A 15,437-nucleotide genomic window follows, 5' to 3' on the forward strand; every position below is an offset into this window, starting at 1 on the left:
AGTTGGAGTCATACATGAAGCAAAAGATGGTTTTAGGTGTCTGAAGCCAATCATCTCAGCCCCAGGACATCACTTCAGGAGTTCCTCAGGGAAGCGTCCTGGGCCGCCTTCCATCATAAGGTCAAGAGTAGTGCTATTCACAATGATTCAAGTGGCAAGTATCATTTGTCACGCAAGTGCCAGGCAATGGCAATGAAAGTCCAGCCATCTCCCCATGACCAGCAGCAGCATTATTGCTGAGACCCCCCACCTTCATCTTTTGGGGGCTGGGTCACCATTGACCAAAAGCTGAACTGGACCAGCCATATCAATACTGTGGCTTCAAGAGTAGGCCAGAGGCTGGGTGCCCTGATGAGTGACCCACTTCCTGATCCCCTAATAGCCTATCCACCATCTACAAGATACAAGTCAGGAGTGTGGTGGAGTATTTGCCACTTGCCTGAATGGGTTATAGCCACAACAGCACTCTATGCTTGACGCCATCTAGGAAAAAGCAGTCGGCTTGATTGGCACCCTTGCTACTGGATTTAGTATCCAGTCCCTCCATTGGTGCACTGGCTGCCGCATGTATGATCTACAGGATGCAGTACAGCGACTCAGTTTCCTTTCTTCCCCCCCCCCCCCCCCCCCCCCCACAGACACAGACACAGACACACCCGGTGACCTCTACCACCAAGCAACAACTTGCATTAATATCACCTTTAATGTAGTAAAACGTCCCAAGGCACTTCACAGAACTTTAATCATACAAAAATTGACACCGAACCAAAGGAGATGTTAGGACAGATGACTAAATACTTGGTTAAAGAAGTAGGTTTTAAGGAACCTCTCAAAAGGGGGAAGAGAGGAGCTGTTTAGGGAGGGAATTCCAGAGCATAGGGCTTAGACAGCTGAAGGCATGGCCACCAATGATTGGGAAGAGAAGGAAAGGGGAAGGAGCAGCAATGTTGTGGGAGCTCCGGCACCTACAAGTTCCCCTTCAAGTCGCACACCATCCTGATTGGGCATATATCTCCGTTTTTTAATGGGTCAACATCTTGGAATTTCCTATCGAACATCAATGTAGGGACATCACCACAAGGATATCAGCGGTTCAAGGAGAAGGCAAACCACCTCCAAGCAAATCAGGGTGGGCTATAATTACGGCCTTGCCAACATCGGCCACATCTTGAGGTTTTTTTGAAAATGTAGGCATTTCTAGTAGTGTTACACTCCGATGAGCTTCAGAAAATTGATGTTTTTGCTCTTAGACTGTAAATTGAGTAGATTGTTGAGTTGCTTTGATCTAGGGAAGTAAATGCCCAAGAGAACCCCAGGTAACATTTAGTACCAGTAAGTTTGTTGTGCTCATGCTTTTAAAAATAGTTTTACTATTTAGTGTGAAATTGCACCACAGGGTACCTCGCAGTAAGATAATGTTTTGCAAAAAGAAAACTACAGCACTTAAACTTTTATTTCATCTTGAGATGTGGATGACACGGGCAAGGCCACATATGTTGCCCATCCCTAGTTTCCCTAAGGTGGTGGTTGTAGACCTGAGTCGCTGCTTGTGCGCATCTGAATTGTGCGATGGTGCTCCTGTGATGTTACAAAAGGAATTCCAGACTATTGACCCAGCAACAGTGAAGAAATGGGGATATACGGCTAAGTATAGATAGCATGAGAGTTGGAGGTGACTGTTCCCACGACATTGCTGCTCTTGTCCTCCTTGGTGGCTGAAGTAACCTGCAATCTGTCGTTTTTCCATTGCCACTTAAACAGCAGCAAAAGTGCCTCTAAGTGATGGGTCGTCACTCGATCAAAGGTCTTGAAGGCACCGAATGTTATTGGTTCCACTACTAAAGATGCTTTTCAACACCAGTTTACTCCCAGGTTATGGATTCCCTGATGTAGAATAACTGTCTTTTAAGTTGGGGCATCGCTTTTGATGCAATTTATACATTTTATAGAAATCTGCACTCTATCGCTAGGCTACATTGTAAAACACAAATGAAATTGCCTACCAAGTATTCTAAATTGTGTGCTGATGTGTTGCAGAGAGATTGATTTTGTAAAGTTATATTCGCTTACCACCTGCCACCACATTGAGGTATATTTAGGGTAACAGGATATTGGAAATGGTTTATGTTCCACAGAGGTAGTGTCGGTGGGGAATGAAGTCCCAGCCTCTGGTGGATAAATACAGTATTGCTGCACAGGCTGTTTTCCTGAATATAACATTCTGAACATAGATAAAACATTTACCATTTATATAAAAAAACCTTTTAAAGGAATTTAAAAAAAAATAACTTTTTAATAAAACATATGCCTTGATACAGCTGCAATGAAGCCAGTGGAACTGTGTTGCAACCTCATTCTGTAATAATTAAATAGAGCACACAGATGTTGAAGTTGGCATTGATGTGTGTCAAGTGGGTTTGTATACCATTTAGCAGAAGAGCAGTATGCCTTTTGTATAACTTGTACCTGCCCTGAGATTCTGAATAAATGGATGTTGGCTTGTGTCACCACCACAGGTGCTCCTGAGCTCGCATGTGTGTGTTCCACCTGATGGAAAGCGCTGGTGCTATTTGAAAGCTATCCGGGAGCTTGGAAGAAGCAGCCGTCTGTCCTGGTCTAAGAACTTCTCTCCTGTTCAATCTCCTGAGCTTGTCACTGCTCCAGTTTGGTGATGAAGGGGATACATTTTTTAACAGATACCAAGCCATTGTGTTGGGGCATCTCTGGTCCCAGGTGCCTTTCCTTCTGGCTATGGAAGCTGTGATATAGGTAGTCAGAGGTTTTAAACAGCAACTGCGAGAGCAAGCTTGGCCCAAACTCGGAGGGTAGTCAGGAGTTACTTTGTTTTTCCAAGTAAGATGGCCTACTGATGTAGTGTGGTGTGGCATTCACTTTTGTATTGGGTGAAGATAAGTTGTACTGATTGAAGTGGGCCTGATCAAACTGTTGCTGTTTATGGCCACTTGTTATAAATAATGATTCATATCTGTTGTTGTCTTAAAGGTGTTTTCTGGGTCTGCCTTTGAAAAGATTGAGGAACCAAGTGGGGGCACATGCAAAAGACACGAATATCCAGTTTGCCTCACAAAGGGGTACTCATGTTAGACCCTGGGTTACTCATAGAGTCATAGAGTTTTACAGCACAGAGGCCCTTCGGCCCATCGTGTCTGCGCCGCCCATCCATCCCTGTCCAGTCTAATCCCATTTTCCAGCATTTGGTCCATAGCCTTGTATGCAATGGCATTTCAAGTGCTCATCCAAATGCTTCTTGAATGTTGTGAGGGTTCCTGCCTCTACCACCCTTTCAGGCAGTGAGTTCCACATTCCAACCACCCTCTGGGTGAAAAAGTTCCTCCTCAAATCCCCTCTAAATCTCCTGCCCCTTACCCTGAATCTATGCCCCCTTGTTATTGACCCCACACTAAGGGGAAAAGTTCCTCTTTATCTACCCTATCTATGCCCCTCATAATTTTGTACACCTCAATCAGGTCCTCCCTCAGCCTTCTCTGCTCCAAGGAAAACAACCCCAGCCTGTCCAGCCTCTCTTCATAGCTGAGGCGCTCCATCCCAGGTAACATCCTGGTGAATCTTCTCTGCACCCTCTCCAAAGCAATCACATCCTTCCTATAGTGAGGCGGCCAGAACTGCACACAGTACTCCAGCTGTGGCCTCACCAGCGTTTTGTACAGCTCCATCATAACCTCCCTGCTCTTGCCTTCATTAGCCGAGGCATAGAATATAAGTATCCCATATGCCTTTTTAACCACCTTATCTACCTGCTCCGCTGCCTTCAGGGATCTATGTACATGTACACCAAGGTCCCTCTGACCCTCTGTACTTCCTAGGGTCCTACCACTCATTGTGTATTCCCTTGCCTTATTTGTCCGTCCAAAATGCATCACCTTGCACTTTTCAGGGTTAAATTCCATTTGCCACTTTTCCGCCCATCTGACCAACCCGTTTATATCGTCCTGTAGCCTGAGGCTTTCCTCCTCGCAATTTACCACCCCACCAATTTTCGTGTCATCTGCGAACTTACTGATCATACCTTTTACATTTTCATCCAAATCATTTATGTAGATCACAAACAATAAGGGACCCAGCACCGATCCCTGAGGTACCCCACTGGACACAGGCTTCCAGTCACAAAAGCAACCTTCGACCATCACCCTCTGCCTCCTGCCACTCAGCCAGTTTAGGATCCAACGCGCCAAGGCACCCTGGATCCCATGGGCTCTTACCTTCTTGACCAGTCTCCTATGCGGGACTTTGTCAAAAGCTTTACTGAAGTCCATGTAAACCACATCCACAGCATTTCCCTCATCCACCCCACTAGTCACCCCCTCTCAAAATTCGATCAGATTTGTTAAACATGATTTACCCTTGACAAAGCCATGCTGACTATCCCCGATTAATCCTTGCCTCTCCAAGTGGAGATTAATTTTGTCCCTCAGAATTTTTTCCAATAATTTCCCCACCACAGATGTTAGACTCACTGGCCTGTAATTCCCTGGTTTATCCCTGCTACCCTTCTTGAATAATGGTACTACGTTAGCTGTTCTCCAGTCCTCTGGTACATCCCCTGTGGCCAGAGAGGTTCTGAAAATTAGTGTCAGAGCCCCTGCAATCTCCTCCCTTGCCTCCCACAGCAGCCTGGGATACATCTCGTCCGGGCCTGGGGATTTATCCACTTTTTGGCCCGCTAAAACCGCTAGCACCTCCTCCCTCTCGATGCTAATATGTTCAAGTATGTCACAGTCCCCTTGCCCGATTTCTATGTCTGCATCGTCTTTCTCCATAGTGAACACAGATGCAAAAAATTCATTTAAAACCCCGCCTACATCCTCTGGCTCTACACACAGATTGCCACTTTGGTCCCTAATGGGCCCTACCCTTTCCCTGGTTATCCTCTTGCCCTTAATATACTTATAAAACATCTTAGGATTTTCCTTTATTTTGCTCGCCAGTGTTATTTCATGGCCCCTCCTCGCCCTCCTAATTTCTTTTTTAAGTATGCCCCTGCACTTTTTATACTCCTCTAGGGCTTCTTCCGTCTTTAGTCTTTTGTAACTGCCAAAAGCCCCCCTTTTATTTCTAATGCATTTTTGTATATCCCTTGTCATCCAAGGTTCCCTTTGCTTGTTGGTCCCACCCTTGACCTTTACAGGAACATGTTGGTGTTGTACTCTCTCTATTTCCCTTCTGAAAGTCTCCCACTGTTTTGATGTGGATTTTCCTATAAGCAGCTGCTCCCAGTCCACTTTGGCCAGATCCTGCCTTATCATATTAAAATCGGCCTTCCCCCAATTTAGAACCCTTATTTCCGGGCCGTCTTTGTCTTTTTCCATGACCACCTTAAATCTCACCGAATTATGGTCACTGTCGCCAAAATGCTCTCCTACTGACACTTCCACCGCTTGCCCGGCTACATTCCCCAGAATTAGGTCCTCTGTTGTATAGCTAGATATCTGGCAGTATGGACACAACTCTGAAAGCAAGACTCTGACCACTGAAGAGAGTGACTAGCACGGCCATACCTGAAGGAATAGCTACAGCAAGACCTTGTAATGTGCTCCCGAGCCATTCTGAACTTGTAGTAGCCAGCTGCAGAACAGCGTGGGCTGAGACTTGGAAGCAGGATGATGACCCTTTGTATCAGAGAAAATATGTGGCGGGGAGTTTTGAGGCGTTGTTTCCAATGTTTTCCCCCTAATTTTGTGTGCGCGGGCCATTCACAGTTTTGCGCATGCACAATATTTAACATTGGAAAATCCGGTCCCAGGCTGTACACGACTGGCGGAGAGCTGCACAGCTTTGAGGGAACATTGGTTGTTACCTTTTGTAAAGGAAGTTTTATCTAAATGAAAAAAGGAAATGATGTGGCATGACTCTTGATTGAGGTATTAGGTCCACATCTCATTTAAGTTGCATGACATACCCTTAGTGTATTGCATAACCTGAAGAATACCATTTTAAAAATTTGTTCTCCGGATTTGGGCGTCGCTGACGAGGGCAGCATTTATTGCCTACCCTAGCTACCGTGGTGGTGTGTTCTTTGTGGTTTGACACAACTGAGTGGCTTGCTAGGCCACTTCAGAGGGAGGTTAAGAGTAAACCAGAATTTTAACGACAATCCAACAGCATCATGATCACTTACTGATGACAGCTTTTTATTGTGTGCGTGTTAAACCATTCATGCTGCAGTTACCTCTCCTGCCAGTGGAGGTGCTGGAGTGCCACCACTGGCAGGAGGGTGTAATTACAGTGAAACTAGTTTATATAGGCAGTATTTCCATTATAAAACAGAATGCATGACAGTAAAATGGGTACTGAATTATGTCTGAGTGCATTTGTCCAATTATCCCACACTTTTTACCTGCAGACCATATTTAGTCTTCACTCCCTATGGGCTACACCACAGGAAATCTATTAATATTCAAATGTTTCACGTGTGCTCTTGCCCATCACTTTACAGGTGTAGCACATGGTCTATTGCAAATTACTGGTGCAATGAGTGGGGGGGGAAGATGTGGGGAGGGGAGACATGTGGAATGGACAGACAGGCTACCCAACAATCTTAACAGGAGTTTCAGTATGTGCAGCTTCTTACAGGAAACTTTTTTTATCTGGGACCGGCATGGTGCCGGTTTATCAAAGTTCGGATTACAGAGAGGTATAGTTAAAAGGTACGAGAGCTCCGTACACAGCAACAAATCCAGGCTTCCCTGTTGCTTAGCAACATGTGCAGGAACTCCGGCCACAGACCAAGTGTCCCTGTTGCTTAGCAACAAGTGCACGAACCCCAGTTACACAGCCACAGATCCAGGAACTGCCACTAATATGAAGTAAAACTTACCTGAACCTACTCCTGAATTTTTCCAGTTAAGAGATTTCCGGTTATTTAGGTGCCGGTAAATCGAGAGTTTCCTGCAATTGACTTGTGTTTCTTTGAACTTGGTAGGCTTAGGGCATGCACCTTCACTTCAGAATGATTCAATGGTGCAATGTTCCTTTTCCCATAAAACAACACGTCATCTGATTAGAAAGACTAGCGAATGTAACGTATCAAAATATACGTGCCAGCTTGGGTTTGTTCTGCTTCTGTCATTTGCACAAAACTTTGGGGTTTTTTTTGCTCGATTTGCATGCACACACATTTGTTAATTTCCATCACAGTGCTTCTAATCTCTCAAATCTCCAGTCTTAGGGCTGCCATCATTGTTGCAAAATGCTCAGCACCACCCCCAACATGGCACAGTCTTGTTCACCATCTTGCTGTTGATCCTGGGCTTTAAAGAAGTTGAGAGGTAAACAATGAGTACATATGGAACAAATAATTGAGGCCACTGATGTCCATGGACAAATGGACAGTTCTGGAGATTGAACCCAAAACCCCAGTGGGGAAAACCCAAATTAGTATGCAGCACATTCCATCATTGCAGATCAGGCCTGATAATGCATTTGTGTGTTGCATGGCATTGACGCCCCTATTGTAGAACAGTATAACCTCCGACTCAGAGTGACAGAGAAGATGTTTTCACCTGTTGGGAGTCAAACTAGGGGCCATAAATATAAGATGGTCACTAATAAATCCAATAAGAAACTTCTTTACGCAGTGGTGAGAATGTGGAACTTGCTTACCACATGGTTAAGGCAAATAGCATTTAAGGGGAAGCGAGATAAGTACATGAGGGAGAAAGGAATAGAAGGATATGCTGCTAGGGCGAGATGAAGTAAGGTGGGAGGAGGTTCGTGTGGACCATCAACACCGCTATAGACCTGTTGGGCCGAATGGCCTGTTTGTGCTGTAAAATGTTATATTAGTGTATGTATAGTATACTTTATGGTAATATGTGAAACTTGTGTGTTACGAGTGCTCACATCAATTAGTTATGCTACAGGAGATCCTTTTGTGTATGTCTTAAGTTGCACAGTAGAAGTCTGAAGGAGGCGTTCACCTGGGCCTGTGCTCCAGTGCAGGAAGATGGATGGACTCTTAGAATTAACTAATATGCTCAATTTTGCTGGCCTCATTGCTAGGGTACAATTTCTGTCAGCTGTGTTTGTTTAAACGGAATGACCTTTTGTGGCTTTCTGCGAGATTAAATTTCAGATTTTTAAAAAACATTTGAAACTTGTGGTTAAACGTTTTTAAAAAAAATGATGACTGGTCAGATTGAGTTTAAAAAGTTGCGTTGTCAGTGCAAGTCCTTGGGAAGAGTTTGTAAACTTAACTAATTCACTGAGTGGGAGGGTGACCGCGCATGTGTGAGATAAAAGTTATGATGCACTGTTTGCTAACAATGGCTTGACATTGTACATAAAATGAAACTTGATACATCTTCTGACTGCCTCCCACCCTCCAACCCTGTGTTTTGTGGAAGGGTTAATTCAATTAATTTGAAACTAGTTAAGGAAACCATGCCATCTGTCTTGATTAAAACCTAAAACTGCAAATTAATTGTGTATACACCTCTAATATCAATATGTAAATTGTGATCTGTTTGTTTCTTTCCCCCCCAAAGCACGCATATGCCCTGGAACTGCTTCACGATCATTTGTATGAGGGGGCTAAAGCACTTGATGTAGGTTCTGGCAGTGGAATCCTCACTTCCTGCTTTGCACGGATGGTAAGTAGTTTAGCATGTGGGAATTCCATGCACCGTGATCTTCCAGAATTCCTTGTTGAGGGCTGCTCACTGGGCGATATACAGAGAGGGACACAGACCAACAAGTCTGTGCTGAGTTAGTCAATATGAGCTGGAGAGATGGTGCGGGTGATCTCTAGGTATCTCTCTCTCTAGAATAATCTGTCATGGTCACCGCTCTTAAACCACTGTCCAGTGACCACTGCTGGAACGTTGGTGATGCCCCCACTGTCCAGTCAGTTAATACTGCAGTGCTCACTGGCTCGGCTTTTGCATTAAGTAAGGGGAGGAGGTTGCTGGAGCCTCTGAACAGTGGCCCAGCAGAAGTTGCTAAGTTTGGGAGAGGATGAGAAAGGGAAGAAATTCAAGCTTTTAAAAAGAATACTTCATGGAGTATGATGTTAGTTGGACTGAATTGGCTAGGTAACAGCATAGATCTATGCCAGTGTGTCCAGGGTTTAATAGCAATGCAGCGATGTCAGTGGGGGATTTAACATACAAGATTGGTGGTCTAATGGTTTGACTCCCAAATTGAAGTTGCTACTTGTAATCTACTTCGCTTTCTGTTGGTCACGTACTACTTTGAGTAGTGAGGGTTTGGGGGAACCGGGGAAAGAAGAGAAAAGTTTGAATGATGGGACCAATCTCTCATGCAGTTTTTCTCCGCTAACCCGAATGGGATACACATTTGCTGCAGGGAATCTCTGGTCCCATTCTGTGATGAGGTTTTGGGGGAGTGGGAGGGTAGGCAACAGTGTGGTTCTTACTGGAAGAAAAATGCAACTCCTTAAGGCTGCTGTGGTTATTTATATTGGTGTTAAATGTTTTATATATTACACATTTTTAAAGTGTTAGTGTAAAATCCACAGTCCAACCCGGTGGAATAAATGGCTGACGTGCACAATTCATCTCCAGCCAGTATCATTTCCTGAGATCCGGTGGTTCCTGGTCCATGTTTACTGTGGAGTCACTCTGGAATGTATGGGACACTCCTTTTATAGGTGTCCGTCACCAGAGCAGTGAGGGAGTTTGGTTTCCATCATGGGAATAAGATTGATTGATTCAGTAAAAATGGTGGGTAGAATGGGGTTACTTTAAACTGAAGTCTACCTTCTCCTGGACTTCTCTGCTTTTAGCTGAGTGTTTATACTCCTTGCTATTGCACACCTAGCAGGAAGGTGTTTTATAGGGTATGACTTCAGTTACTTTCCATAATTTACTTTCATATATGAACCCAACCTAAACCCTCCTTCCAACACCTCAATGAAGCATGATGCAGACATTAGACCAACCCTAATGTAGAGGGGAAAAGAAATGTTCTGAAGTTATGTGAAACCCTCTTTTATCCAGGTCGGTGCAAGTGGAAGAGTGGTGGGAATTGATCATATTAAGGAACTGATAAATGACTCTCTAAGCAATGTGAAGAAAGATGATCCATCTTTGCTTTCATCAGGAAGAATAACATTCTTAGGTGAGTGAGCCACTTTGTGTGTAAACCTATAGAGGATTAGCCCAAAGGCACTTATTAAAATGGCATTTTATGTTTTTGTTTCAACTGTCCAGCATCTACAGTTTTTTGCTTTTTGTTTAATCTGAAATTGTGGATAAATTCTATCATTTTTAAAATAAGGAGGTCTGATTAATGGATACAAATAACTCTCTCTTTCTAGAACACTACTTTGTGTGTAGAATTTGTTTTCTCTTAACCAATAAATGCTAAAATTCCTTCTGTAATAATTGTCTAATTGTGGGAATCTGTTCACAGTGGGCGATGGGAGACAGGGATACCTGGCGGAAGCTCCATATGATGCCATCCATGTGGGGGCTGCTGCAAGTACGGTACCACAGGCAGTAAGTCATTTTAAAACCATACCATAAACATAATCTGGAGAATAATGTACATTTATTGCAGGCTGAGATTCCCTTCGTACTTATTCAGAGTTCTGTCCAAATTGAACTACCTGATGTTGCAATGAGTACAGAGTCACCAATTCCAGAAAGCGATTAATCCTTTTTGATACGCTTTTAGTCTAAGTGCCCTGCAAGTGCAAAAAGCCCTTGGAGTTAAGCATATATTTCCCTCTTCCCCACTCTCCACTCGCCTCCACTGAAGGCATTGGTTCTTTGGGTATGGATCCTAGGGAAGCCACAAATACCCAAGTGCCACTCTTCACTAACTTGGACTGTCATTGATTTGGCGGAAGGTCCTGCAGTTTAACTCCTCTATCCTCACCAGACAGCCCAAGTTGCATTTCCAATATTTTGATTGATCTTGCGACCGCATTCATCCTTCTGCTCAAAAGCTGTTAATGTGGTTGTAATTGGATCAGAGTAAGTGCAGTGAACTTCAGCACCTAAAGCAACCAATCCAAATTGTTCCTATGCTTTGGTTCACAAAGCATTCATACCTGTGGGTAGGCTTCTTGTGAAGGTTAAAAAACAGTCTGTTTCGTTCTTTTAACTTGGATTAAGCTTACTACCTCACCCGTGAGACTGCAGAATAAGTTTCTTGGGAAACTCGATGAGACTAGTATAAGTAAATGTGGTCAAGACCATTGGCTGTATCTTTGAAGTGAGATGATTGAGGGGTATAGTGCAGAGCTGGGCTTGCTCTATCAAAAAAGATGGATTTGATGGGTGTTGTCACCAGATCATGTACCTAAAGCATTTTTGCATTCAACTTATAAACCTGGCTGAACCAGGATAAATTCCATGATGGGTAACTCGCTGATTTGCTGTAGATAGTAATTTATGTAGTGAAATTTATCGTCAGAGTTACTGAGGTTCCTTACTGACACTTTGGGAGTGAGGGCAACAGAGACTTAATGTTCGTCTCTTGAATTACATGGATGCTGCAAACTGAATGGAGTGTCTTGCTTAACATTGGTGACTCTACGGGCTAATCATTGTGGACAAAGTGTCAGCATATTTTTATATGGCATAGATATATCAAGGCTTATCCAACAGTTCTAAAGTGGGACCTCCATACTACTTCACTGACAGCAGTGCTAACTAAATTTTCAAAAATATATTTTTCTTAAAGTTGTAACATCTGATGCTTTTGCTAAATTTTGATCTATTTAAGTATATAAGGCTGTTTTTTAAATAGCCAGTTTTTTTTTTTTTTTTGATTCATTCACGATGTGGGCGTCGCTGGCAAGGCCAGTATTCCTTGCCCATCCCTAATTGCCCTTGAAGGTGGTGGTGAGCCGCTGCAGTCTGTGGTGAAAGTACTCCCACAGTGGGGTTAGGTAGGGAGTTCCAGGATTTTGATGGAATGGCATTTTATTTCCAAGTTGGGATGGTGTGTAACTTGGAGGTGGTGGTGTTCGGTCGCGCCTGCTGCCCTTGTCCTAGGTGGTAGAGGTCGTGGGTGTGGGAGGTGCTGTCGAAGAAGCCTTGGCGAGTTGCTGCAGGGCATCTTGTAGATGGTATGAACTGCAGACACACGCTGGTGGTGGAGGGAGTGAATGTTTATGGTTGTGGATGGGATGCCAATCAAGCGGGCTGCTTTGTCCTGGATGGTGTTGAGCTTCTTGAGTGTTGTTGGAGCTGCACTCATCCAGGCAACTGGAGAGTATTCCATCACACTCCTTACTTGTGCCTTGTAGATGATAGGAAGGCTTTGGGGAGTCAGGAGGTGAGTCACTTGCTGCAGAATACCCAGCCTTTGATCTGCTCTTGTAACCACAGTATTTATGTGGCTGGTCTAGTTGAGTTTCTGGTCAATGGTTAACCCCCCCCCCCAGGATATTGATGGTGGGGAATTCGGTGATGGTAATGCCACTGAATGTCATATGGAGGTTGTAGTGTATGTGCCTTTAAGAGCCCCAGGTGTGCTGTAATGCCGGTAACGGCCACTCGGGCTATATAAGCCTGTATATTGTGTATATCCGTTAGAGCGCCCCCCCCCCCCCCCCCCCCCCCCCCAGACTTTGCTTAGTAAACACCTATGAACCAACTCCTGTCTTCAGTGTCTTTATCAACACACGGACACTACAGTGGCGACGAAGTGGAAACTGACTTACCTGCAATTCGGCAGCACCTCAAGGACATCGATTCCTCGGGCGTCCAGAAGACTCAAGGAAGTGAGAAGCTGTGGTTTCACAAGCTGGTGGCAGGTACTGCGCTAATCCTTCCTGGGCGTCAGGCTGGGGCTCCAGCGGCTGGCTCTACAGCTGAGACAGGCAGCGAAACTGGAGGCAAGCAGTAACGGACTGGGAGGGAGCACTCGGGAGACGGCCGGCACGGCAAGCAGGTCAGCGTTCAGACCTGCAGGAAAAAGTCCGGCGGGAACGAGTCTCCAACTGTAAACAAATAATTTAAAAAATAAAAACAAAGAACGGAAACCGCGGGAAACAGCGTTGGCAGCGGCGGGAAGCGCCATATCTTTGCTGCTGAAAAGAACGAAAAGTGTGGGAAGCGCCATATCTTTTCTGAAATGCCTAAGTCTGGCAATATTGACACTTTTGATAGCGAAATAGAGGATTGGACCACATACGTGGAAAGAGTAGAGGTATATTGCACTGCAAATGGAATAGAAGATGAAAATAAAGCTTCAGTACTGCTGAACCTAATGGGTGCAAAGGTATACGGGCTGTTACAAAATGTAATCACTCCAGCCAAACCAAAGGACAAGAATTTTAAAGAAATTGTTGATACCCTGCAGGAGCACCTAAACCCAACACCGCTGCTGATAGCGGAACGATTCAAATTCTTCAAGAGAAATCAACACAAGAATGAAAGTAACGCTGATTACCTAACCGAATTAAGAAAGCTATCAAAGTACTGCCAATTCGGGGCAGGACTAGCAGATTATCTTCGAGACAAAGTCGTTTGCGGTCTCTTAAGTGAAGGAACACAGGCTGCTTTCTGAAAAAGATTTAACATTGGACAAAGCTTTCAGTATGGCTGTATCATACGAAGCAGCAGCAAGAGGAGCTGCAGAGATACAACAAAAGACACAGGACTTCGGCACCCATGAAATGATACAGGGTTTCGAAAGATGTTATCGCTGCGGCAGATCCACCCATAACCAGAAGGACTGCTGGTTTAAGGACAAAGCATGCAGGCAATGCGGAAAGATTGGATACATTGCACAGGTATGCCGATCTGGACAAAATAAATCCACAGACGGAAAAAAAAATCAATAAAGGAAAGTACAGGAAGGTACAAATGATGACGGACAGTAGCTCCGAAGACCAGAAGAGCGATAGCGACTCCGAAAACAAGAGACTAAGCTGTCTCAAATTACATAATGTACTTGCCAAAGATGATTACCAAACCATTTGGGTTACCCTCATGATAGCAGGGTCCCCTGTTTAAAATGGAGCTAGATACAGGATCAGCTCTAACCGTAATAAATCGACGGGATTACAAGAGGCTATTTTCGCATATACCTCTAAAAGACACATCCATTATCTTAAAAACATATACGGGGCAGAAAGTATACCCCAAAGGAAAAATAAGGGTGCCTGTTGTATACAACGGCAAAGAAATACAAAAGTTGTATTTATACATTCTACAAGATGGTGGTCCACCGTTGTTGGGACGTGAATGGATCAGAAAGATACGTTTAGACTGGCACTCCATTCAGGCACTGACTGTGACCAGTAAGAAAATAAACAATGATGACCATACCTGTGTGATTAAAAGACATCTTGGCCAACGCCAAAGAAGTGTTTCAAGAGAAACTAGGAAGCTTGAAAGGCATCACCGCCTCCATAAAAGTGGAAGATGCAGCAATTCCCAAATTTTTTAAGGCAAGACTGGTGCCATACGCAATTCGTCCAGCAGTCGCGGCAGAGCTGGAGAATTTGGAAAAGGCAGGCGTATTATCCAAAATAGATTGGAGCGAATGGGCAACACCCATCGTTCCAGTCTTTGAAAAAAAGCATTGAATAAAGATAAATCTGAAGAACAGAGAAAAATTCGCATCTGTGGTGATTTCAAGGTGACTGTAAACCCGGTCCTTCACACAGTACAGTATCCTCTTCCGAGGATAGATATTTTCGCCTCACTATCCGGAGGGAAACGTTTCACCAAAATTGACTTGGCACAGGCATATCTACAGATGGAGGTTGAGGAGGCCTCTAAAAAGTATCTCACGATAAACACACACAAAGGCCTGTACCAGTACAATCGACTGGTTTTTGGAGTAGCATCAGCTCCAGCTATCTGGCAAAGAGCTATGGAGCAAGTCCTGCAAGGGATTCCGGGGACTCAATGCTACCTAGACGACATCCTTGTAACAGGAGAAAACGACAACGAGCACCTTGCCAATTTGGAGCAGGTGCTCACTAGGCTGAAAGAACGGGGCCTACGAGCAAATCGCCCCAAGTGCGAATTTTTCCAAAATCAGATATATTATGGCCACATAATTAATAAGGAAGGGTTGCATAAGTCACGAGAAAATTGAAGCGGTCATAAAAGCCCCAGCACCTGAAAATGTTTCACAATTAAGGTCGTTCCTGGGATTAATAAATTACTATCATAAATTTTTACCGAACTTATCAACTCTTCTACACCCTCTTAATGAACTTCTACAAACAGGAGTGATTTGGAAATGGAACGAAGACTGTAAACGTGCCTTCCATAAATGCAAAGACTTAATCACATCCGAAGAAGTTTTGGCTCATTACAACCCATCACTGCCAATCAGACTGGCGTGCGATGCATCCCCTTATGGCATAGGAGCAGTATTATCCCATAAATTCCCTGATGGCTCAGAACGGCCGATAGCTTTTGCGTCACGCTCATTAAACTCAACTGAGCGTAACTATGCCCAAA

At 44.2% G+C, this 15,437-nt stretch overlaps 1 protein-coding gene across 2 annotated transcripts in view; it reads left to right on the top strand.

Moving 5' to 3' along the window:
• The window catches only part of LOC147121529 (protein-L-isoaspartate(D-aspartate) O-methyltransferase-like), an 86,434-nt gene that overhangs the window by 39,564 nt on the left and 31,433 nt on the right, over nt 1–15,437 (top strand). For both annotated transcript variants that reach the window (XR_015077566.1, XM_085981865.1), the window contains exons 4-6: nt 8,526–8,630; nt 9,999–10,119; nt 10,414–10,499. Coding sequence is in view for 1 of the 2 variants with exons in the window: in XM_085981865.1 (XP_085837991.1) it covers nt 8,526–8,630; nt 9,999–10,119; nt 10,414–10,499 (312 nt within the window). In the remaining variant the exon portion in view is untranslated. The remainder of the gene's footprint in view (nt 1–8,525; nt 8,631–9,998; nt 10,120–10,413; nt 10,500–15,437) is intronic.

This window comes from Somniosus microcephalus, chromosome 3 (assembly GCF_052327205.1).
Source record: "Somniosus microcephalus isolate GS21.2 chromosome 3, FLI_Smic_1.0, whole genome shotgun sequence".
Taxonomy (NCBI): domain Eukaryota; kingdom Metazoa; phylum Chordata; class Chondrichthyes; order Squaliformes; family Somniosidae; genus Somniosus; species Somniosus microcephalus.